This window comes from Ceratotherium simum, chromosome 2 (assembly GCF_057802395.1).
Source record: "Ceratotherium simum simum isolate JZ-2026a chromosome 2, ASM5780239v1, whole genome shotgun sequence".
Taxonomy (NCBI): domain Eukaryota; kingdom Metazoa; phylum Chordata; class Mammalia; order Perissodactyla; family Rhinocerotidae; genus Ceratotherium; species Ceratotherium simum.
Genome location: NC_141901.1, coordinates 5,426,463 through 5,452,902, shown reverse-complemented (window position 1 = coordinate 5,452,902; position 26,440 = coordinate 5,426,463). Strand labels below are relative to the sequence as shown.

Below are 26,440 nucleotides of genomic sequence, written 5' to 3'. Positions count from 1 at the left end.
CATAGCCCTGCTCTTAACCACCCTGCTGTACTGCTCCCCACATGAGTATGAAAACATACCCCTATAGAGATCCAGTTCTGGAAGGAAGAATTTCACTGCGTTGGCCACATGCACTACCAAACTCCAGTGCAGGCTCACTCCACCAAAATGTGCAGGCAATGGGACAGAAGCTGGAGAGGGGAGTTCTGTTTGGTTACCTGACTTTCACCACGTGTTCTTAGGCCCTGGGCCTCTAGTGTCCAAATAATCTTTACAGAGTAGCGTTATCTGAGGTGGTGTGTGAGAGAGTGACACACACACTTCCCATACAGGAGCATGGGGCCAGCTGCCTGGCTGACAGCTGGCAGAGAATTCATGGAATTTGGATTGCCTTCAGAACTGGTCCCCCATGAAACAGGCCAGCTTATCTTGCTCCATTTATTTTTATTTAAGGGAACTTACCACCATGGGAACACTGTCCCCTGTGGTGCTCTGAGTGCACAGGACAAACCAAAACAATGGAGCAACAGCTCCAGGGAAACCCCAGCCCGGCTCAGTTCTGAAAGGGCTGTTTTAACGGAAGGCAGAATCTTAGTGATGGTAAGGAGGAAGATCACGGGGACCACCAGCGTGCGGCATCTTCTCTCTCTGGACAAAGATGAGCTTTGTTCATGACTCTTAGAGCTTTCTGTTGAAGTTATGTCCCACTCAAATGGCTAGAATTAGGACAGAGTAGACCATCCTGGAAGATCAGTCCCCAAAGCTACCCTTCCACTGTCCCAGACCCTAGTGATCTCTCCCAATCACGTGGCTTCCTGAAATGTGCCAGGTGTTTTCCAAAGTGGTAATACTCCTGATGAGACGTGGGCAATGGTGGAGTGAAGAAGGCTAGAGCATCAAAAGGCAGAGGTCTCAACTTACAACTTAATTTGCATTATTAGTTTTTAAAATTATTTTATTGAGGTCATATTGGCTTATAACATTGTGTAGCATTCAGGCGTACATTATTATATATCAGTTTCTGTATAGACTACATTGTGTTCGCCTCCAATAGTCTAGTTTTTATCTGTCACCATACATATCTGTCCCTTTACCTCGTTCACCCACCTCCCCACACTCCCTTTGCCTCTGATAACCACTAATCTATTCTCCTTATCCATATGTTTATTGATCTTCCACATATGAGTGAAATCATACAGTGTTTGTCTTTCTCTGTCTGGCTTATTTTGCTTAGCATAATACCCTCCAGATCCATCAATGTTGTCACAAATGGCACGATTTTGTCCTTTGTATGACTGAGTAGCATTCCATTGTATATGTGTATATATACCACGTCTTCTTTATCCACTCATCCGTTGACGGGCACTTGAGTTGCTTCTACATCTTGGCTATTGTGAATAATGTTGCAATGAACACAGGGGTGCATAACTCTCTGGTGGAATGCAAACTGGTGCAGCCACTATGGAAAACAGTGTGGAGATTTCTCAAAAAATTAAAAATAGAAATACCATATGATCCAGCTATCCCACTACTAGGTATTTATCCAAAGAACATGAAATTGACAATTCAAAGAGAGTTAATTTGCATTATTGCATCAGGTATATCGCCTATACTTGATTCAGGCTGATTTGCATGATTGACCAAGCACCAAGCCCACCTCTCAATTCTTCTCTCAACTAGGAAGCACAGCGGTTGATACCGAATAGTGGCAGAGTACAGGTTTGTTGAATGGATGAACAAATAAATAAAAGCATATTTGAATGAATATATGCATGAATGAATAAATGAATAATAAATGAATGAAAAGGACAGATGCTTTCTGACCAGAGACATGAAATACCTTTAATATCTAGTTTTGTCAGATCCATAAGATCATTTCCAGCAATTAAAAAGAATAAAATGAAATCCAGTCACTCATTGTTTTATAGTTTATGTGTCAGCAAGGTCCCTCTCACCTCTCAGCACAGGGTACTTATTCTGACTTTATCTATTATATTTTCTGGAAACTTATCTTTGCTTGGAAAATAGGGTTGTATTCCAGCAGCTGTCAGGCCGTGACACATAGACAACTGCCTGAACGGCTCAGTCATAAGAGGGAACATGATCCCTGGCCAGGTGGGTAGAAAATGCAAAGAAAGAGAGGGAGCTACAGACCTATTTTGGAAGTTCTCACTCCGTGTAAGCTGGGAGCCCACTGTGGCCAGGTAGAGAACAGCATCCTCACCCTCACAGCAAAAGGCAGCAAGCCTTGATGCACTGGTGGAGTTTGGGGCAGGAGTGGGAGAAAGTAACACTGGAGGCAGAACAAAGGAGGAAATGATTATATTGTGCCAAACCAGCACTTAGTTAGGAAGGTGCTAGGAAGATAAAGGGGGCCGATTCCTAGACCAGCAGCAGCCCAGATAGAATGAAAGAGTGAAAATTCATGTGGACACTAGGAGGGTCTGTGGACCAGAGAGGAGGGGGTTATCTTCTTTGACAAATTAGAACTGAGCAGCTAGGACAGGAATGAGACCCTTAGAGGGTATTTGAGGAGTTCAGTTGACCTGTCACGACTCTATAAGAAGTGCTTCCAGGGCCAGCCTGGGTGGCCTAGTGGTTAAGTTTGGCACACTCTGCTTCGGCAACCTGGGTTCAGTTCCGGGGTGTGGACCTACACCACTTGTCAGTGGCCATGCTGTGGCAGTGGCCCACATACAAAAAGAGGAAGATTGGCAACAGATATTAGCTGAAGGAGAATCTTCCTCAGGAAAAAAAGAAGTACCTCCATATGCCAGGACCCACGGTGGGCACTGGGGATGGAATTTCAACCAAAACACTCCCTGCCATGTAGAGCTTACAGTCCGGTGGGCAGTAGAAAGATTCCCAGATAAGTAGTGCAAACCTGGGGTTGTGGTCCCAGACTCTCCACTGGGTCACCCCGGACAAGTCGCTGGGCCCATCTGGGCTTTGTTTGCTGTGTGGGGTAGAACGAATGAGCATCCTTAATTTGCAGGGCTCTGCTCTTAAGCAGAAGAAACGTTTATTTGAAGTTCATTAATTCATTGTGTTTCTCTTTTGTCTTCCTTTTATTTTAAATTCTAGCAAAATGAATTATGTTACCTTTATTTTAAATGGCATGAATAATACAATCTTGCATTTGTAAAATTCTAGATGCCTCTATATCCAGCCATTTATGCATTCTTCCATCCAACAATGTATTCACAAAGGTCTGTCAGGAGCAGTGTCCCCCAAATTTCCTTCAGTTGAAAGATTCTGAATTATTTGAATTTTAATGATGAGCATATGTCATTTTTATAAATGTAGCAAAGTCTTTATTATTTGCATAAAAATGGAATAAATTGTTAAGAATCTAGGTCAGTGAAAGAGTGGCCTGACTCGGTAACTGTGGGAGGTGGGGTCTTGGGAAGGGGTCTGTTCGTGTGTCCTTGTCACTAGTTTACTTGAGTTTGTTCTCTTCTCTTCAGGTACCAGACATGCTCCAACAACGGACTGGTGGCAGGGTTCCAGAGCCGCTACTTTGAGTCAGTGCTGGATCGGGAGTGGCAATTTTATTGCTGTCGCTACAGCAAGAGATGCCCATATTCCTGCTGGTGAGCCTGGCAGCCAAACATGACCCCTCATGACTCCTAGGGCTGGAGCTTGGGGGGTGCTCTGGTCTGTGTTTCTGGCTTCAGATAACCCTGGGCTGTCACAAACATGCTTGGAATGCAGCAGCTAACAAATAGAAGGGAATGGATGCATGAATGACTGAATGAGTGAATGAAAAGGCTAGAATAATATTCATACTGGGAGGGACCTTATAAGTCATCAACCCAATGCTCCCACACCCCTCTTTTTGCAGAAAAGGAAACAATCAGAACAATAGAGCAAGGAAGTGACTTGCCCAAAGCCACCCAGCTATTTCATGGAGGTGTCACCTCTAGAGCTGAGGTCTACCGACCCTGTTCCAGTGCTCTTCACTCTATCACACTAACATCACATCCCAGGCTGCCAAATCTATTTTTTCCTGTAGACCTTCTCTGGAAGAAACCAATTCTGTCACAGGTCAGAGTGACAAACATAGGATGTAATTATAGACTGAGAAAAGAGGCTGGTGTTTTCCAGATCAATTTGTAATTCCATTCTGTGAAATATTGTTCCTTTCCCACCCTGTGGGCTGATACCAAATATCCCCTGACTTCACCTTCAAATTGACTAGGGGAATGTGTACATATTTATTTACCCTGACAACTTAACGTTGGGTGTTGACAACACAACTTGTCCCAAGTTCTTCAGTCGGCAAACAAGTCAGGCATTTCTGCCTTGTACAAAGGGATCCAAAAGTGTCCATGTTTGAAAGCTGGCTCACTCGAGTGATTTATCTCTCTGCAGTGTGAGGCTTGGAAGGGCAGCCTTGGGTTATGCTTATTCTCTGCAACCAGACATCATTACCCCACAGAGTAACAAGTGGGGCACAATGTCTCTAGGGACAGGCGGCTCCAAAAGCTTATCATTTTTCTGTTTAAAGTAATGGTGAATAGTGAATTCAGAGCTGCAAGTCAGCTGATATCATTGCTATCCGATGGAGCAGAGACCTCCTCCAGCTCTCCAAAACTGCTTCCATCAATGAGTTCTTACCCCACCACAGCAGGTGAGCAGGCACGGCTAGTGTGTAGGATACAACCAACGGGTCCTGAATCAAAGACCTGAAGATGTCAAGTGTTGGAGCAGAGTGGAAGGAGCACTGATGTGGGCAATGAGAAACATGAGTTCAAGTGCCTCTGTTGACCCCTCTTCTCTCTGCCTTCCCTCCTCCCCCTTTCCTTCCTGCCCACTTCCTTCCTCGTCTTCCCACCGTAACTGTGCCATCTCTAGAAAGTCACTTTACTTCTCCAAGGAGCCTCAAGTCCATCACTTAAAATGGTGACCACATTTTCCAGGTCTCTGAGATTTTTTTTTTTTTTTGTGAGGAAGATCAGCCCTGAGCTAACATCCATGCCAATCCTCCTCTCTTTTTTGCTGAGGAAGACCGGCTCTGAGCTAACATCTATTGCCAATCCTCCTCCTTTTTTTCCCCAAAGCCCCAGTAGATAGTTGTATGTCATAGTTGCACATCCTTCTAGTTGCTGTATGTGATATGTAGCCTCAGCATGGCTGGAGAAGCGGTGCGTTGGTGCGCGCCCGGATCCGAACCCAGGCCGCCAGTAGCGGAGCGCGCGCACTTAACCGCTAAGCCACGGGGCCGGCCCCTCTGAGATTTTTAAGAATCTGATGAAAGCTATAGACCTTGTCTTCAGGAAAAAGAAAATGCACTTAAGCATGTTTACACAAAAGTTTTCAAAAACTCAGGAGCCCTCAAACTCCCTGAAGGCCATTCGTGGATGTGCTGGATCACAAGTCGAAACCCCCAGGACTAAAAGATCTTTGAGTTGTTTTGAGCCCTAAAAATGTCTTGACTTCAAAGGTGCTTTTGCAAAGGGAAATCCAGATGCCCAGAACTGTTTTCAAAGAAAGGATGAAGGTTCTAAAGATGATCGGGCCCCAGTGAGTGGGGAGGGTGGGTAGGCGCCTGCCACTGCGACCTGCGACGCTCAGCCTTCCCCGTCGTCCCTTCCCCACGCTGCTTACTGAATGGCACTCCCGCAATGAAATCCACCTCCCGTTGTTGCCAGGCTTTAAAATCCTGTTAAAATGTCAGCAAATTATCTGAAAGAGCAAGAAACAAACTAGTACTCAGTCTGTTAATCCATTACCACATTAGCAAGACTTCCCCTTAGTCAGGCTCCAAATGAGTACATCGGGGTTGGGGTACACTAGATGGCCCAGAGGGGCGTGTTCAGGAAGGAGAGTGGGAGAAAGAGAAGTCAGCCCAGAGCGGGCTGCAGTGAGGAGGACGGGCAGCCTCGGGGCAGCAGGAGGACAGGCTGTGAGGGCCCTGTTCCCCCGCCCTTCACAGATGCCTCTGTTACAGCACTCAGTACACTACATTTTAACCACGCCTGTACGATTTCCTCTCTCCACCTCAACGGGGAGCATCTGGAGGATACGGGGAACTCACTGATCTTTGCATGCCCGGCGCCTAGTGCAGTGCTTGGAACGTAGTGTTTAGTGCTTAGTAGTTACTGAATGAATGTTCGAATACATGATTCTGGAGGGCATGCAGAATACAGTGAAGCGGCCCAGAAAATATAATTTACTCATTTACATTAAAAGTTTTTGGGTTTTTTTAAATCTGCCTCCACCCTCCCACCTTTGCCTTAGAATGTAAGCTCTGCACAAGCAGAGATCTTCGCATTGATGTCTCCTAAGCCCCTTAAATAATGCCAGGCACGTAGTAGGCACTCAATGATATTTGTTGAATGAATGAATGAATGAATAACTTTAGCCTGCTTCCTAGTTTTGTTGTGAGGATTAAATGAGATAGTATAGGACTGGTATTGCCACTGACATTGATCGCACAGAGCCGGCCTGTCTTGAAGCAGAATCCCCTTCACCCCCCTAGCTGCAACAGACACCCAGCCTCCTCACCAGCTAACAGGCCTTTCAAAGGAGGCTCTGCCCAAGGTTGCTGCAGTCAGGGGTCAGATCGCCTAGCAGGAGGCAGAACTGTGCCTGGAGTGGTTTATGCAGAGGAACAGGAAGGCGTCCACGTGGATGGTCCGCTGGGGGTGTACTGACTCACTCCTCCCCAGGCAGAGGGGGAGGAAACCGGGGCAGCTGCAGGGCTCTTCACAAGGAGGCAGAGGCCTGCCAAGAAAAATGGGAGAGCCTGCCTCGTCTGATGCTCACAGTCAGCGGCTGAGCCCCTGGCTCCTGTCCAAGCAGGACAACAACAGAGAGTGGACTTAGGCTTTTGGTGATCAGGCAGGCAAGAAACCGAGGTTCATTGGTTTTAGAAAAGTTGTCAAAGGGCAGAGGTGGGGTGGGGGGAATGGAGGTAAGGGTAGAATGAAGGAGAGAATATCTAGATCTTCTAGAGTCCCCATGTTCTATGGATTCTGTGATCTATGTCACCACCCTGAGCAGAGCTGCTTGAAGCTTATCCTGTTTATTTGGATTCTGAGACCTGAGAGACCCCCAGGTCTTTATGTCTCAAATTCTACTGATTTTCTAATGATGTCCCAGACTTTCAGTGGTCACCTGGGGGCTGGTTCCAGGTCACTCCTGCTCCTCACAAGTGCTACACATCCTTCCTCTCACACACTTTAAAGATGACTTTTTCAAGTTCCCTTCCATGCAGCCCACTAAATTCTTAGTTAAGACGCTAAGAATTTAATAAACATGGAGCTGTATATGTAGGAACAAAGTCCTGAGCTTAAAGACTGGCAAACAGAGATGAGCAACTTTTCTTCAGCTGCCCAAGACATTCAGGTCCCCCATGGCAAAATTTACCCTTAGCCTTGGTCTGCAATGGCTGGCCCACCCTCACCCCCCACCACACCCTCACCCCCCACCACACCCTCACCCTTCCTCACTCCACCCCACACCAAGACACGTCACTGATGGTCAGTAGAACCAAAGAGGGAGCAGGTAAAAAGGAGAGAATTACTCGGAAAGACACGGCAAGTCAACTGTGAAGCGGGTCCCGCTAAGGAAGGCTTCCCTTGGCTGCATCTATTTCTGGTGGCATGGTGTTAGAGCTGAGAGTGACCATGGTTGCCAAAGGAATTGGTACTTTTTCAAACGAAAACTTTGAGAAGCAGCAGAGTGAGACTGCATTATGCACCACGGTGTGCAGTGCCTGACTCACCATCCCACTGGTGTGTCTAGACATTTTAGTGGCTTCTTTAAATTGCCTGAGTCATGATGTTATATTATATGTCTTTCTAAATTGAATGAAGCCTCTAGGGGATAAATTAGGTCTTATTTCTTTAGCATCTCAGCATATTGCCTGGCACAAAGTAGCCCGTTAATAAATTTCTCAAATGAATAACTCAATGTTGCTGGCTCCCGGCAACAGCGACAGTGGTGAAACCTGACATTGATATGATGATGTTTTATAGTTGAAAAAGACGTCTTTTACGTTATTTCATTTGATCCTTCTAACAGCCCTTCGGAGTGACAACTGTTTTCTCTCACCTTCCCACAGTGAAAACTGCTGATAACTCTCTTATTGGAAACCTTCCCTTAACGTCATGTTAACTAGCTTGAATAACCTCCCAGGGAACTGGACGCGTGTGGGTGGGGACGTTTTTCTCTTCCCACTTTGAAAGCCGTTCTGAGGCACTGATCCCGACCCTGTTCTGAACTAAGTCTATCGTCTCTGCTCCTGCAAGCATTTAGTGATTCAGAAATAGCACCACTCTGTGCAGGAAAAAACAGATCATCCAACCAACTCCCAAATGAGTGCAAGATTTATTTGTTTGGTGGGAACCAAGGTGCTATTCTCATTTCAGTCTGTGCAGTTTCTCTTTAGATTTCATAGCGTCTCCGAGCTCTGGCAAGAAAGTGAATTCCTAATAGATGCCGACATGCTTTCACTAAATGGCCCCCACTGGATTGGATGCGTATGTAAATTTTACATATATTTATTTATATATGAGAATTCGAATTCTTAGTCCAGCCGTCTGCAAACCACAAACACATGTCGCTGTAGAAGCCGCAACCCTTCAGAGACTGTTTGTAATAATTCCCAGGTTCCCAACAGCTCCAGCTGCTGCGTGCCGTGTGCCAGGCTGCCCCCGTCAGCGTGCTGAGGCTGTCCAGGCATGGACCATGGGTCCCAGGAACTGATGGCTTTGAACTCAGTATCTATTTCCTTTCCTCAATGGTTCTTCTCAGATCTGCGGCCTTTCATGAGGCTCATCGTATGATATGTTTTGACCGAAAAAATAATGTCCTTTCTCAAAATCAACATAGATGACCTTTCAGTTCTCCTTCAACCTTGAGATTCCATGACTCTCAGACGTTGCCTTCTCCATGGCCTAGCTCCTCTCTCCCTTAGGCTCAAGGCATAAGCCAGAGAATGGTTTTTCTTAATTCCTAGATAGCTCTAGTCAACAACAACAACAAAATCAGTTAATCAGAACATTCTTCACCACTCTCCACCCCAAATCACTTAATCAAAGCTAATCTTTAACTCCTACTCTCATTGTTCAGATTTTAATACAAGATGGGTAGTGTTTGCATGACCGGTCCCCATGAAATCATGGCAGGGACAAGAATGACCTCATAGACACCTCCATTATGGCGTCTGTCACCCACACCCCTGCTCAGACGCTAGGGCAGCTCTGCTCCCAGAGAAGGGCACCTTCTACTCCCATTCCTCTGAGCAAGCTGGAAGGTGTTCTTATAGAGAAAGAGATGCCCACACTTTGAGAAAATAGGACTGAATGTGACATTTTAAAGCAGCTTGCATTGAGTTTAGATGCGTCTGTGCCCTACGAACAACCATTGCCTTGCACTGCGTGATGCACGAAGGATTCGTTTTGGGGGACAACAGCCCCTCTGAGTTTGAAGGAAATCAATCGTACCTTTCATCAATCAGAGTGGCTGTCGCAATTACTGTGCCATATTTACAATTGAGGAATGAATTTGCTGCCTGCATATTGGTGATGCCTCCCTCCCTGTGCTCAAACTTCAAAAGCAGAAATTTCAGAGGGGTGGCTGGTTGTCTAGTAAGTATTGGCTAACCCAAGGCCAGGCCCTACTAGGTACTTAGAACAAAGTAAACCTCACAATTGCAGACCAAATTTGTTGCTTCGTTCTATCTAGTCTGCTCCCCTTTACTGGATTCTAGAGACAATCATTCACCCCTCCTTTCATTAATTCATTTAATCAGTCAGTGAATGTGAATGGGTATATAAGTACAATTCATAGACTTTGATTCAGTTCCTAATGATGATCACGATGATGATAACTTTTATTTATTGAGCACTTACCCTGTGCTCCTGTGTTAGCTCATTTACTTCTCATACACAGAAATTACGATACTATTACACAAATAAGGGAATTGAGGCGCAGAATTGTGACTTGTTCAAAGTTCCAAACTTGGTTCAAACAAGTCTAGCAGCCCCCAAATCCCATGCTTTCTGTGCAGCACTGAGCTCTCTCAATCAAGATGAGGAAACAAGACCTGTGTGGGGGAAGTATCAGGTAACAACACAGTAGGCACTTAGTAATGAAAACAGGAAAGAAAGTGTGATTTTAGCTGGAAGAGGGATGCTGGAGGTGGAGTTGTCCCCACCAACGTGCAGGACCAGGGCAACCATGATGTAATGTGGCTGATGAGTCAAATCAGATGTGCTTGCTGACCAGGTGGGGCTTGGACAATGACCTAGAAACTCAGTTCCAAAAGATCTGGAAAATACTCAGGGACTTTCCTCTTCTAATCTAAGCTGCAGATATCTCTGGAACTGTGTTCGCCTGTGTTGTGATACATATTTGAACTGTTTGAAATGTAACTCTCCAAAATGCCACAAGAGGACAGGTATGGACATTTGACATTCTTTCTCACACCCCCAGGGTTCAGGGTCTCTCCGTGGCGAAGGCATTTTGGTGACGGCAGAGGTCCTGGTCATTCAGCCCCTCTTGGCCAGTTTCTGCAGTTTTTTGGTAAAGAAGCCAGGGGGGCTGTTTCTTTGTGGATGCTTTCCTTTATGCACAACTGCATTTGGGTTTTATTTTTTTCATCTTTGCAAAAATATTTCAAACAGGTTCTGATGCAGCACCTATTGGGGATACCAGGCCGTTGACAAAGTATCTAACGTGAAATATTTTCATACCTTGTTGCTTACCTGGAAAAGCAGTATGTAAGAGGATTGATCACAACAGATTCTGTTGAATGAAGACACTTCTCAATGATTTGTCTGTCAAAAAGAGACATCTTCTTTTAGCTGGCTGTAGAATGTAGGCCAACCTCAACATGTCAATTCTACAAATGTTAAATTTCTTCTCTATGTTCCATACTGAACTAGATCATAACAGTGTATATGCTGCCATGTACCAATGACCCCTCAAGGGTCTGTATTGGTCATCCTCATGAAACAAGATGCCATGGTATTCTATTTTTTTAATCAAAGACTAAATATTTGGTGCCAAGAAGTAATAGGACGTCAGAATAGGATATTTAAAATAAGATACTGAGGAGGAAGTCAAGATGGCGGAATAAGCAGAATCGGAACTCACCTCCTCCCGCGGACACAGCCAATTTACAACTACTCGTGGAAAAATTACCCCTGAGACAGAACTGAAAACTGGATAAGAGGAACTCCTGCAACAACGGACAATCCTAACTGAGGTGGAAGAGGCAGAGACTCCCTTCTGGAGAGGAAAAACGCCGCGTTCACAAGCCGCCAGCTTCACGGCCTCCGGGAGCAGCCCACAGGTATGCAGCCTCCCTGGAGGCGCGGGGCCCTGAGCCGGGGAGCGCCCCCGCTGTGGGCATTTTGTGGACCCAGCACAATCGAGACCAGCGGCATAATATCTGACTGTGCCTGCTACTAAAACACTGGGGAGCACCCCCAGAAAACCCGGTTCACAAAGAAACTAAAACTGGCTCTTAAAGGGCCCACGCACAAACTCACCCGTTTCACAAAGCATCCTAAAATCACCAGAAAGAAAGGTGCACAGTGCTTTGGTGACAAGAGACTCACCTAAAAGGCCCTGAGTGCATCTCGGTGAGAGGCGAGACCTCTCCAGGGACTGGGACATTGGCGGCGGCCATTGTTGTGGCCTGGTGTGAGCATGCTGACACAGACGCCATTGGAGTTCTCCCTGAGGTCTGCTAGCCCAGGGTCTGTCCCACCCGCTACAGCACGGATTTAATCCAGCTCAGCCAGGGCAGGCAGCCCACCCTAGAGACTAGCCCCACCCAACAACAAGCCCTCAGGCAACTTGTGGGCCTGCATAGATTGGTGACTGGATTCTCTGCAGCCTGGCAACTGAGCCGACTTGAGCGGGGCAGGGTGTGCACAGGAGCAGGTGGAGAGTGTGGGGCTGTGGCGGAGTGTGTGGGGCTCACGCCGTGGAGAGACTGGGTCCGCTTCGGGAGGTCGGGACGAGCACACGGGGCAGGACTGTGTTGACTGTGTGTGTGGACCTGTGGGTGGCAGGGCTTGTCAGCTGCAGAAGACTTGTGCTTCTCAAAGACCCACATAGGGGGTTTGCCCCACCTTCCAAAGCCTGAAACAATTGGGTGCTCCCCTGCCTGGGGCCAGCCCCACCCAGCTGCAATCCTCAGAGAGCTGACAAGAGACCTAATAGGCTAGAGGCTTATAGCAATTGTAAGGCCCTGAGCCTAACAACCTGCCACGCTGGGGGCCTACTCACTTAAAAGAAATACTGCAACACAAATGTGGTATGAGAACTTGCAGCCAACTGTGCTGGGGCTCCCCACACCTGATAAAGAGCCTGAAGGGCCCACAACAACTACAAGCAGCTGAGCATTACAACAGCTGGCCAGGAGCATAACTCGGCCTCCCTGGGCACCTACAGGGAGAGCAAACAGGCCACAACAGAAGGACACATGTAGCCCACATAGGGGTCACCCCTGGAACATTGAGAACTGAGGGAAGCACACTGGAAGCCTCCTAAGGCATAACTTATATAAGATCAACTATCCAAGAGCAGGAGACGTAGCTGACCTACTTAATACGTAGACACAAGCACAGGGAAAGAGGCAAAATGAGGAGGCAAAAGAATACATTCCAAGTAAGAGAACAGGACAAAACGCCAGAAAATGAACTAAGTGAAACAGAAATGAGCAACGTACCCAACAGAGAGTTCAAACTAAGAGTGTTAAGGATGCTCACTGATCTGGGGAGAAGAATAGATGAACTCAGTGAGAATGTCAACAAAGAAATGGAAGATATAAAAAAGAACCAATCAGAAATGAAGAATACAATACTGGAAATGAAAAATTCACTAGAGGGACTCAAAAGAAGAGTAGAGGATACAGAAGAACGGATCTGTGAGCTGGACGAAAGACTAGAAGAAATTACCCAAGCTGAACAGGTAAAAGAGAAAAGAATTAAAAAGAGTGAGGACAGTCTAAGGGACCTCTGGGACAACATCAAGCACACTAACATCCGTGTTATAGGTGTCCTGGAAGGAGAAGAGTGAGACAAAGGGGCAGAGAATCTATTTCAAGAAATAATAGATGAAAACTTCCCTAACCTAAGGAAGGTAACAGACATCCAGGTACAGGAAGCACAGAGAGCCCCAAACAAGATAAACCCAAAGAGGCCCACACCAAGACACATCATAATCAAAATGTGCAGAATTAAAGGTAAAGAGAGAATCCTAAAAGCCGCAAGAGAAAGTCAAGTTACATACAAAGGAAACCCCATAAGGCTATCAGCTGACTTCTCAGCAGAAACCTTACAGGCTAGAAGAGAGTGACACGATATATTTGAAGTGCTAAAAGGAAAAAACTTACAGCCAAGAATACTCTATCCAGCAAGGTTATCATTCAAAATGGAAGAAGAGATCAAAAATTTCCCAGACAAGCAAAAATTAAAGGAGTTTGTTAACAAGAAACCAGTGCTACAAGAAATGTTAAAGGGACTGATTTAAGGGGAAAAGAGAAGACCACAAATAGGAAAAATTATCTATTTCCACGATAATAACGTAATGGATACAAAAGCACAAAAAAGAGGTTAGATATGATATCAAAAGCGCTAAAGGAGGGAGGAGGGGAATTAAAGAGTAGAGCTTTCAGACAGAGGTCAAACTAAAGAGACCATCAATTCTGTATAGAAGAAGAAAGGAACAGAGAAGGACTACTAAAACACTGAGAAAAAAAAAAAGTTAAAAAATGGCAGTAAGTACATACTTACCAACAGCTACTTTAAACGTCAATGGACTAAATGCTCCAATTAAAAGGCATAGGGTGGCTGACGGGATAAAAAAACAAGACCCCTATATATGCTGCATACAAGAGACACACTTCAGACCTAAAGACACTCACAAACTGAAAGTGAAGGGATGGAAAAAGATACTCCACGCAAATGGCAATGAAAAGAAAGCTGGGGTAGCAGTACTCATATCAGACAAAATAGACTTTAAAACAAAAACTGTAAAAAGAGACAAGGGCATTACATAATGATCAAGGCAACAATCCAACAAGAGGCTATAACACTTGTAAATATCTACGCACCCAATGTAGGTGCACCTAAATATATAAAGCAATTATTAACAGACATAAAAACAGAAATAGACAGTAACACAATAACAGTAGGGGACTTGAACACTCCACTTACACCAATGGATAGATCATCCAAACAGAAGATCAATAAGGAAACATTGGCCTTAAACGACACACTAGAACAGATGGACCTAGTAGATATATACAGAGCATTCCATCCAAAAATCGAAGAATACACGTTCTTTTCAAATGCACATGGAACATTCTCCAGGACTGATCACATATTAGGCCACAAAACAAGTCTCCATAAATTTAAGAAGATTGAAATAATACCAAGCATCTTTTCTGACCACAACGGTATGAAACTAGAAATCAACTATAGGAAAAAAATCAGAAAAGCCACAAATACGTGGAGATTAAACAAAATGCTACTGAACAGCGACTGGGTCAATGAAGAAATCAAAGAAGAAATCAAAAAATACCTGGAGACAAACGAAAATGAAAATACGACATGCCAGAATTTATGGGATACAGCAAAAGCGGTTCTAAGAGGGAAGTTTATAGCAATACAGGCCTATCTCAACAAACAGGAAAAATCTCAAATAAACAATCTAACAAGGCACCTAAAGGAACTGGAAAAAGAAGAACAAACAAAGCCCAAAATCAGTAGAAGAAGGGAAATAATAAAAATCAGAGCAGAAATAAATGAAGTAGAGACCAAAAAAACAATAGAAAAAATTAATAAAACCAAGAGCTGGTTCTTTGAAAAGATAAAATTGACAAACCTTTAGCTAGACTCACCAAGAAAAAAAGAGAGAAGGCACAAATAAGTAAAGTCAGAAATGAAAGAGGAGAGATTACAACCGACACCTCAGAAATACAAAAGATTATAAGAGAATACTACGAAAAACTATATGCCAACCAATTCGACAATCTGGAAGAAACGGATAAATTCTTAGAATCATACAACCTTCCAAAACTGGATCAAGAAGAAGTAGAGAATTTGAATAGACCAATCACCAGTAAGGAGATCGAAACAGTAATCACAAACCTCCCCAAAAATAAAAGTCCAGGACCAGACGGCTTCCCTGGTGAATTCTACCAAACATTCAAAGAAGACTTAATACCTATTCTTCTCAAACTCTTCCAAAAAATTGAGGAGGGGGGAAGCTCCCTAACTCATTCTACGAAGCTGACATTACCCTGATACCAAAACCAGACAAGGACAACACAAAAAAAGAAAATTACAGGCCAATATCACTGATGAACATCGATGCAAAAATCCTCAACAAAATACTAGCAAATCGCATACAACAATACATTAAAAAGATTATACACCATGCTCAAGTGGGATTTATTCCAGGGATGCAGGGATGGTTTAACATTCGCAAATCAATCAACGTAATACACCACATTAATAAAATGAAGAATAAAAATCACATGATCATCTCAATAGATGCAGAGAAAGCATTTGACAAGATACAGCATCCATTTATGATAAAAGCTCTGAATAAAATGGGTATAGAAGGAAAGTATCTCAACATAATAAAGACCATATATGAGAAACCCACAGCTAATATCATCCTCAATGGTGAAAAACTGAAAGCTATCCCTCTAAGAACAGGAACCAGAGAAGGATGCCCACTCTCACCACCCCTATTTAACATAATACTGGAAGTCCTAGCCAGAGCAATCAGGCAAGAGAAAGAAATAAAAGGGATCCAAATTGGAAAAACTCTTAGAAGTAATAAACGAATATGGTAAAGTTGCAGGATACAAAATCAACATACAAAAATCAGTTGCATTTCTGTACACTAACAACGAAGTAGCAGAAAGAGAAATTAAGAATACCATCCCATTTACAATTGCAACAAAAAGAATGAAATACCTAGGAATAAACTTAGCCAAAGAGGTGAAAGATCTGTACACCGAAAACTATAAAACGTTGCTGAAAGAAATTGAAGAAGACACAAAGAAATGGAAAGATATTCCGTGCTCTTGGATTGGAAGAATTAACATAGTTAAGATGTCCATACTTCCTAAAGCAATCTATAGATTCAATGCAATCCCTATCAAAGTTCCAACAACATTTTTCACAGAAATAGACCAAAGAATCCTAAAATTTATATGGAACAACAAAAGACCCCGAATACCTAAAGGAATCCCAAGAAAAAAGAACAAAGCTGGAGGTATCACACTCCCTGATTTCAAAATATACTACAAAGCTATAGTAACCAAAACAGCATGGTACTGGCACAAAAACAGACACACAGATCAATGGAATAGAATTGAAAGCCCAGAAATAAACACACACATCTATGGACAGCCAATCTTTGACAAAGGAGCCAAGAACATACAATGGGGAAAAGAAAGTCTCTTCAGCAAATGGTGCTGGGAAAACTGGATAGCCACATGCAAAAAAATGAAAGTAGACCCTTACCTTACACCATACACAAAAATTAACTCCAAATGGATTAAAGACTTGAATGTAAGACCTGAAACTATGAAACTTCTAGAAGAAAACATAGGCAATATGCTCTTCAACTTCAGTCTTAGCAACATATTTTCAAGCACCATGTCTGACTGGGCGAGAGAAACAATAGAAAAAATAAACAAATGGGACTACATCAAACTAAAAAGCTTCTGCACAGCAAAGGAAACCATCAACGAAATGAAAAGACAACCTAACAATTGGGAGAAGATATTTGCAAACCATACATCTGATAAGGGCTTAATCTCCAAAATATATAAAGAACTGATGCATCTCAACAACAAAAAAACTAACAACCCAATTAAAAAATGGGCAAATGACATGAACAGACATTTCTCCAAAGAAGATATATAGATGGCCAACAGACACATGAAAAGATGTTCAAAATCATTAACTATCAGGGAAATGCAAATCAAAACTACAATGAGATATCACCTCACGCCTGTCAGAATGGCTATAATTAACAAGACAGGAAACAGCATGTGTTGGAGAGGATGTGGAGAGAAGGGAACTCTCATACACTGCTGGTGGGAGTGCAAACTGGTGCAACCACTATGGAAAACAGTATGGAGATTCCTCAAAAAATCAAGGATAGAACTACCATATGATCCAGCTATTCCACTGTTGGGTATTTATCCAAAGAACTTGAAAACACCAATGCGTAAAGATACATGCACCCCTGTGTTCATTGCAGCGTTATTCACAATAGCCAAGACTTGGAAGCAACCTAAGTGCCCATCAAGGGACGAATGGATAAAGAAGATGTGGTATATATACACAATGGAATACTACTCAGCCATAAGAAACGATGAAATCCAGCCATTTGTGACAATATGGATGGACACTGAGGGTATTATGCAAAGTGAAATAAGTCGGAGGGAGAAGGTCAAATACCATATGATTTCCTTCATTAAGTAGTAGATAATAACAACAATAAACAAACACATAGAGACAGAGATTGGATTGGTGGTTACCAGAGGGGAAGGGGGGAGGGAGGAGGGTGACAGGGATAATTCGGCATATGTGTGTGGTGATGGATTGTAATTAGTATTTGGGTGGTGAACATGATGTGATCTATGCAGAAATAGAAGTATAATGATGTACACCTGAAATTTATACAATGTTATAAACCAATGTTACTGCAATAAACAAAAAAAAAATTAGAAAAAAAAATAAAAAAATAAAATAAGTTACTGATTGGGTAATGGAGAAAATAGGAGCAAAAACAGGAATTCGAGATTGGGTTGACCCGAAAAACCTTCTCTAAAATATTGTTTAAGCATGGGCTGAGCTCTAAAGAATGGATCAGAAATATTCTCAGTTTACTTTTATTTTGAAAAAAGCTTGAGTATGGCTTCCTCAGATACCACATTCTGATTTTTTAATATATAAATACTGGGTTTTTCTTCCAGTTTTTATAGTAGGGAGTCTGTGGCGTATACTTTTCTGGTATCCTACAAAGTGGGACAAGGTTGAGATTGTGACATTTGCTGACTTGGGGCCATGGGACAAGGCCCCATTTGTTTGTGTGCACACCAGTGGTGCACATGATCTGAAAGTGGAGCCTCCAGGATGACTCTAAATAATCCAGTGGTCCTGACTGCAGGCAGATCAGACATGTAACAAACAGATCCTAGTGCTATGAAGTTTGACCTTAGGTTCAACCATGCAGTAATCAATAATAGAGGTGGATTTTCACACTTTCTGTTCAGGAATAGATTCAAAACCCTTTCCTTTAACCATTAAAAACTGAATCAGTCCCCAACCACACCTCTGACAATAAGTAAAATTACCTCTTTATCTAACTAAATTGTGTCTCTACTCCCCTTTTTAAAATGAGTGTGAAAACACATATCTGGGCTAAGCTCTGTGATATGTCCTATTCTCATAGCAAAGGAGCCATGATGTCCATCAGCTGCAGCTCAGTCTAGGGTAATGTATTGGTTAGCAATCGTTTATTGAATCTAGTTGGATCTGTCAATAATTTCAGTGCTTTCAGAATCTTCGATGAGAAGATCCTGTATCAATCTTCAAAATCTCTTCAGTTTGAATGGGTTTTCTTCAGCACATAGCTAAGATATTACTTAATTTCTTTCCATCTCATTCGACTTCATCTAACACAAGAAATTGTACAGGTGGTTCTGTGTTACCAACTTCTCATTTAGCTTTGGAACAACTCTCGGTCTGTCTTGTCTTGTTTAGAGATGGTAGAAAAAGTATTGTGAAGGGAGAAATTGTACCCCAATAGTCACTCATCCAAAAGTGATAGGAGGAACACACACACACACACACAGACACAGACACACACACACGAATAGTTCTTTGTAAGGAGGAATATAAGGCTCCCGATACAAGGGCTTCAATAATAGACTCATTTCAGTAAATCGAATACAGGCACCTTTCGGACCGGCCCTTCCCTTCTTCTCGCCACGCTGAAGGCTTGTTGACTGTTTTAATTGATTTAGGAATGTATGGCAATGCTCAGTATGAAGCGTGCTTTGCCAAAAAGCTGCCTGAAGTGACCTGGTAATTCACAAGGAAGCTGGAACCACAGTGACCTCTTCCCCACCCTCCCTCAGGAAGCCCAATGCCACAGCTTACGAGACCCTGATCTTCTGCTTCCTTGTAGCCTCTTTTAATTTCCTGACAAGTCCCTATGCCCTTGTCTCAGTGTCTAGTTCTGAAAGTTTAAATTCTATTTTTCTCTCTGAGGAGATATTACTGGGGCTTTCATTTATTAGGATATATTGTGTGTGCATGATGTTATCAAGAACTAAATGGAGATAAATCTATTTGGTGCTAAAATTCAGACTCCTGGATCATCTTGAAACAGCAGTTCCCTCTGTGGATGGTGTTTGGGAGGCTCACTTTCTACTAATGATTGGGGCCATTTCTCCCTCTGTATTTCTAATTTATAAAGTAGGGATAATCATTTCCATCAATATCCAAACTGCTTCCCTAGCCCCCTTAGTCCAAGGTTCTGTAAGATAGTCTAAGCTTGCTCTCATGGTTTTATAACAAAAACAAAAGAAAACAACAACAACAACCAAACATCAAGTTAAACAAAAATACGGCTAGGACCAAGATGGTAATGTACCAATGAGCATGCACCACACCTTCTTCAGAGAGTTCTAGAAATTCAGTGGATAGCAGTCCCCCACAGAGAGGCTTCCCAGACAAACTGTCTAGTTGAGTAGGGGGCATATATCTGGTCACTACCAAAAATGAAGCAATAGAGAATGCTAGTTAAAGAAAGCATTGTATAACCTTTTCCCCCTTGGAAGCTTAAAATTTCGTGATGTTTTTAAGGGAAAAAAATGCAAACCTCTCTTTCCCACTTTATTCCAAATGCATTTAACTATTCAAGTAATCTGAGGCAGATCAGTAAGAACTTGAAAAATAAAAATCTAGCTTGATTATTTCCAAATAGTTTCAGCAATTGGATTTAGCCTCATGCAGTACTGCCATATGTAAAGTCTGCCTTAGCACATATAAAAAGGTTTGGCAATTACCTTTTATACGTTGTTCCAAAGAGAACCTCAAAAGTTCTGGAAAATATTTTGTGTTCCCTCAAGTAAGGAAAACACCTCCTACCCCATCTCTTTTAATCCTAATTTGCATTATTCACATTCTCAACAGATTCCTCTTTCTTTGGGTAAACTTTAGCCTAGTGCTTGTTAGAATCCTCGTGTCTATTAGGTCCATTTATGAGTCACTTAACATTTTCCTTAGAAAGAGGAAGTCCTTGTTCTGGGACTCTTTAGAAGCACAAAATAGATTTCTGAATTAGCAGAGCCTTATTTCCCTTCGTGAACATGTTAATCAGAAACACATGTAACCCACTCTGGGTTGGGCTTGGCGTCCTGATAGAGCATAATTATGTCTTGAGAAGAGAAAAAATCCGAGAACAAAGACAACTGCACAGTGTGGGAGAAGGAATGATTATAAACCAACAGAGTGTGGTTTTAGTGCTCTGGCGTTAGAGCTAACATTACGCTAACATCGTGCTAAACTGACAGCATCTTGAGCTAACGTTGATCTTGCTGCAGCTAAGCACTGAGATCCTCCTAGGAGATCTTCCAGTTTATAAACCAGTCTTTTCAAGATTTCATGACAATTCTTGCAATATTAAGTCTACATAGGGGAAGATCTTTCTGTCCTCAACATGTGACGACCTTGTGAACCCAAATCAGATGAAATTACTAACACTCACTAACTGGTTGTTCCCCAAGCAGACTTGGGGATGCAGATAAAGACTTTGGGGGACCCATTTCATACTGAAACGACTATTTTGGTCCTGAAGATCTCCAATGGTAAAAACTTTATGAGAACCAGGAGATTCTAGATTTATTCCAAGGTGGAGCACAACGAACCTGCTCATAGAGAGGCCTGGGAATGACTTAATCTTGGAGGAGAAAGAAGAAAAAGGAAAAGGGTGAAGAAGAAACAAAATTGTTCCTAATGATTCAACTCCTACCATATACTAGTATATCACACATATTTGTATTAGTCCCAATGGCAAACCTCTAAGGTAGTTTTCTTTCTTCTGTAGACCAGGAAACTGAGATTAAGTGACTCTCCCAAGGCCGTTTATTTATCAGTGAATACTTACCATGTATTCACTGTTTTAGGTGCCAGAGAAACAATGGTGAAAAAGGCAAAGACTACCTTTGTGGAGCTTAAATTTTACTTTAATATTTTTCAGACACTTTTTTGATCGTGACTCACAGTAAGAAATACATATTAAACTATCACATAACGCATACATTATATATACACACATATATTTGTAATGAAGTTTTTACACACATACACAAGAACTTTAGTGTGTACAATGCATTCTCTGATATTTTATATTCTAATTTTTCTTCTCTCTCTTCTTTTTCTCCACTAATGAGTCACAATCCACAGTTTGAAAACATGGATCTAGTTGACTTGAATGAAATGGACTAATACTGATACTAATCAATATTTCCTCAAGTCCTGGGGAGTTATCTACATCTTTTTCAGAGTATAGTTTAATGGCAAGAAGAAGGAGGATGAGAAGTGGGAGGAAGCTGTCCATCTTTTCACAGCCTAGAATGGTCTGGTGGAGGCCATCTAACTCTGGTTTGGGTCTCCCACAATGTTCAAACTCCATCTTTTCTTTATAGCATGTCTCCTGTTTGTCCCTAGCAATAACAGTGTGCTTTATCTTTTCCTCTAACCTTCTGTTCTTCTCACATAGGCTGACAACAGAATATCCAGGCCACTATGGTGAGGAAATGGACATGATTTCCTACAATTATGATTACTATATGCGAGGAGCAGCAACCACTTTCTCTGCAGTGGAAAGGTGAGCCTTCCCCAGGGGCTACGTGTTAGAGGCGCCAGGCACTAGCTCCATGCAAGGATTATGTCTGCAGGAATTTCAACCTGGAGTTTTCTCTATTGTACTTTCTTGGCTGGTCTAGGATTAACTAGACTGGACGATGGAAGGCAATGGGAATTGAACTACTCTCTTAAACTCATTTCTTGGGGCAGCTCACCCTTGTAGATGAGGATGGATTCCAGCCTGCTCTGAGCAGGATCCCCTCATCTTGGTATCGCGTGATGTTCTAAACTCTTCCTTCACTCAATTTCAAAGGGCACTTTTTCTTACCAAACATTGGGGAGAAAGGACAAAGATGGTTGAAGGAGTACCCACTGTCAAACTGGACCCCCTTCAGTGCCGTTTCTCTATATGACCCCCACTTGGGCGGTGGGAAGGGAGAGGGAGGAGAAGGGGAGGGGACTGAAGAGAAGAAACACAGAAAACTTACCAACCATACTTAGAAATGAAAGAGGAGAATTTAAATAACCTAAAGGAAAACCAGCACTAACTGTTTTCATCTCCTTTCTCTCACAATCAGCTCCCCAATCCTACCACAAATACATCAAAACAAAACAATAGGAAGAAAATAAGAATTCTTTTCTCTACTAATAGAGAGAGGTGTGGGTAAATTCAGGTGTTAAAAGGTTGATTTGACCTGCTTTTAGCCAGGTGACAATCACTTTACACAGCAAATAAACTCCTGAAAAGTTACCAATAAATGTTTTGCAAACAGAACAAAATTTACATTAACTCATTAAATAACCGACTGTGATGAAATTGAGTGTGACTTATCTTTTGTGTACATTTATGTTTTAAATGCTATCTCTCCTAACAGAAGTTAACTTATTTAATATGGCATTTGAAAAACAAAATTTAAAAAACAAAAACAGAACAATAAAACAAACGTTAAGTAGCTCCGAAAAGGCACAATACACACATATTGCAGGCTCCACAAACAAAAACTCTTATGTTTAGGAAAACCCCTCAGTTCTCACACATTAATCATTCTTCTTTTAGACACATTTTAAATTAGCTTAGTTACCTATTTTCTAGAAGCAGCAAATTAAAAAATGAACAGGGAAGATAGTACCTAGAGTTAAACTCGCTTCACCAGTGAGAAGAAATAGCAGAATGATGTGACATACACAAAAAATATATTTAGAAAGAGGAAAGACCTAAGAACTCAAAGACCTTGGAAGCCTGGTGACATTTATCGAGGGGTGTAGCCCCAAAGAGCACCACTGAACAATGGTATAGCAAGGTGCTCGAGATTCCTAAGGATGTCTCCAAGCCAGCAAGAAAATTAGTTCTGCATTCCCTGTTTAAGAAGGCAGGAAAGAATACAGTAAAGAAAGAATACTATCCAAAATTACTACAAAATAAATATATTTTAGCAGTTAAAATGTCCACTTCCTGTTGGTTTGGAAATTTTCAGTTATGTGGATTAACCCAAAATCTTGGAAAACTAGGATATGTCGTCACGTATTTGTTTAAAATGAATATTCTTATGCACTTTTGCTGCTGTCACAACAATCAGTGGCTTAAAATTCCACAACTTGGGTTCCTTCGGCTCTGCTGAAAGACGTTGAGGCCACTGCCTTGGAGAGATGTTGTCAGTACAGGCCTCACTGGGCAGGAACTTTCCTTCCATATGCAAATCATAGTGGTTTCCTCCTGGAATGGAGTTGCCCAACCTGGGCACTATTGACACCTAGGGCCAGATCATTCTTTGTTGCAGGAGTCTGTCTTCTGCATTCTAGAGGTTTAGCAGCATCCCTGACCCCTACTCACTAGATGGCAGTACCAACCTCCCCTCCCCCACAATTGTGACAACTCAAAACCCCCTGGGAAGAAAAATTGCCCCTGCATGAGAACCACTGTCCTGGAGGGAAATCAGAGAATGAGCCTGATTGAGTCCCTTGGTCCTCTTAGGACCAAGTCTAAGTTTTGCTCAGAATCAATTAACAGCTTCTTAAAAGAGTTGTGTGAATGCCTGGCTTAAGATCTTATTTATCTGTGTCTGTTGGTACACAGATAAAGAAGAGTCGCATATAGTAATGAAATTAATTTGATGCCACCAATTTGCTAAAATCTCCATCTAAAACAAGCCACGTCCTCTGTTGACAACTGCAGGAATAAATACTAATAAATAGTTGGTCACCGAGGCTCTCAAAGACTTATACTGGGGGACCCTATTCCCAATCATTCTAAACAAACAACCTGGAGCAGCAGACAGCGTTATAAAGCCTGCCTTAGGTCGTTTGAGCAGCATGTACCACAGCTGCTGGCAAGAGTGATCTCCCAGAACTGAGCGAGGTCAGTCCCACCTTCCAGATGGGAGGCTGGATGGAGATTTGTCAGTGCTGGTGTCTAAGATGAACTGAACTGGGAAGAGGTCTTGCAGAATGAAAAGAGAGAATAATTCCAAGGTTAAAGGACTCCACTGTGCTTTGAAGGACTTGTGTGATCATACATGGAATGACTCACTCTGTTTGCCCCTTATCCGGACTTTGCAAAAGATGCGGCAGTCATGTCCTCTGATGCGGTCACGGGTATCTAGTTACGGAGGCGCTGTGGCACAAGAGAAAGAGCAAGATTTAAATTCAACACACTTGGAATCTGAAACTGCCACCTAATTATCTTAAAGAAAGTCACTTATTTCTCTGAGTCTGCCTCTTCACCCAAACAATGAATGGTTTGAGAAGTAAATGAGAAAGCATGTAAAGCATCTAGTGCAATGCTGGATATATTGGGGGTGCTCAGCAAACAGTAGTCACAATTATCATTATCATTGCCATTATCATTGTTAAACCACATTAGCCCAGAAGAGTGCCATGCAAAGTCAGCACACAATAGATTTTTGTTAAGTCGGTGAACAAGGAACATAGGCTGTCCTTAGCAAAAAACATTCCTTGAAATGCATCCACACCACGTTTTTCAAAATTGAGCAATTCTACGTCCTCTCACACCCATGCCCGACCTCTTAAACAAATATGTGGCTCCATTTCTGTAATGCAGGAAAGGCAGGCATTTTCTTTTCCACTTTGTGGGGTTTTCGCGTTGTTTCCCCTCAATTCACTTCCACGTAAGAGTGTTTTCTGAATGGAAACACAGTGTACAGTATGGAGCCTAGCACATGGTAAGTACTCAGTAAAAAAGAATAAATGAAGAAAATGGGTGGCCTATTTAAGAGAAGATTCTTTACAATGAAATGGAGACAAGGTTAAATAAATGCTTTTATTCCAAGCTGTTAACCTATATGTTAACAGCTCAGTCTTTGGGACCAAGCATTGGTGAGCTGACCACTAGTCATGAACGGGACTTCCACACAGCCGGAAACCTAGTTCGTCTCCTCCAAGGTACAACCTGAACTGGGTGAGGAGGGGTCCAGGACACGTGACCTCACAGACAGTTACTGTCAGTTTCTGAGAGGCCTCCTCGAGATGTCTTCTGAGACCAGAGTGAGACTGGGTGTCCCTCCAGTTCCTAAATTCTCCAGAGGTTGTTCACTGCTTTTCCCTCAGCAGTGATCCTTCCTGCGGTGTCTTCTCACTGACGTTAGCTTTCTGACTCTCTCTCCACAGGGATCGCCAGTGGAAGTTCATAATGTGCCGGATGACTGACTATGACTGCGAATTTGCAAACGTGTAGATTTTCCACGTGCCGAATCTGGGTGAAGGGCTGGGGGCCAGGAGACCTGAGGATGTCCACGCGTGTGATCGTCAGCTGGAACTCCTAACCAGTTTCTGCAGCTCTCTTTCCTGCTCCCTGAGCTGCTTGGTAGCTGCAATGCCAGCTTTCTGACTAGTATCCCACTTAAAATAAAATCACAGTTAAACCGTGTTTCTCCCTTTCCACATGTTCCATAGCAACCGTGTTCTATGACTGACGATGGCTTTCTTGCACACCTCATATACAGCATGCATGCTCACAGCCTGAAAAAAAACCTGGCTCCTGGAGCACCTGTCATGGTCTTGCTACTGCTTTTACTACCAAATGAGCTGCAAGCAGGCCTAGTGCTGAGCAGCATCTGTGAAGAGCTTCAGAATAGTGGAGGGAAGGGGCAGAAATTGAGGAAGATGGCAATGAAGGTTCTCTGCAGCTATGTCTGTTTAAGTGAAACCCAGGGTCCTCACCAAGAGCACACCTTTCATCTTGAGGGGACATGCTTCCACCCTCCCCCTCCACATGAGCCATGCTTGCCTAGAAGCTCAAGTGCATAGTTCTGTGCTCCAGGACTGAGGATACTGGGAGGTGAAATGGGGAGATGGAAATGGGGGCAGAGCTGAAAGACTAAGGATTGGAAGAATTTCTTGAACTGGAAGAAGATTGTAGGCATATGCAGTAATGAAAATGAGTGCAGAAACCAGAGGAACCTATGAGAATCAGTCTCAAGTAAGACAAAAATAAGAAAGAAAAGAGCGGTCAGAGAATGGGACTCAGAGTAGGAACTTGGGGGGAAGGGGAGAGTGGCCAGGTTGCTCTGGGAAATGGAAAAAGGGATTTGAGTCACTGGCACCTGGAGGCATGGCCAGGACTCCTGGGAAGA

General features: G+C 42.9%; 1 protein-coding gene and 1 long non-coding RNA gene across 2 annotated transcripts in view; one reads left to right on the top strand and one right to left on the bottom strand.

Annotated features, from left to right (window-relative positions):
• The window catches only part of DPT (dermatopontin), a 34,727-nt gene extending 9,154 nt beyond the window's left edge, over nucleotides 1-25,573 (top strand). The window contains exons 2-4 of the mRNA XM_004425069.3: nucleotides 3,447-3,572; nucleotides 21,766-21,873; nucleotides 25,476-25,573. Coding sequence (XP_004425126.1) covers nucleotides 3,447-3,572; nucleotides 21,766-21,873; nucleotides 25,476-25,542 — 301 coding nt within the window. The 3' untranslated portion in view covers nucleotides 25,543-25,573. The remainder of the gene's footprint in view (nucleotides 1-3,446; nucleotides 3,573-21,765; nucleotides 21,874-25,475) is intronic.
• Nucleotides 8,203-11,676, bottom strand: LOC147917732 (uncharacterized). Its single transcript, XR_015548780.1, has 3 exons — nucleotides 11,556-11,676; nucleotides 10,698-10,769; nucleotides 8,203-8,953 (listed from the first exon to the last, which is right to left on the bottom strand). It is a non-coding gene; the product is annotated as an uncharacterized LOC147917732 (long non-coding RNA).
• Nucleotides 25,574-26,440: the final 867 nt, after the last annotated feature.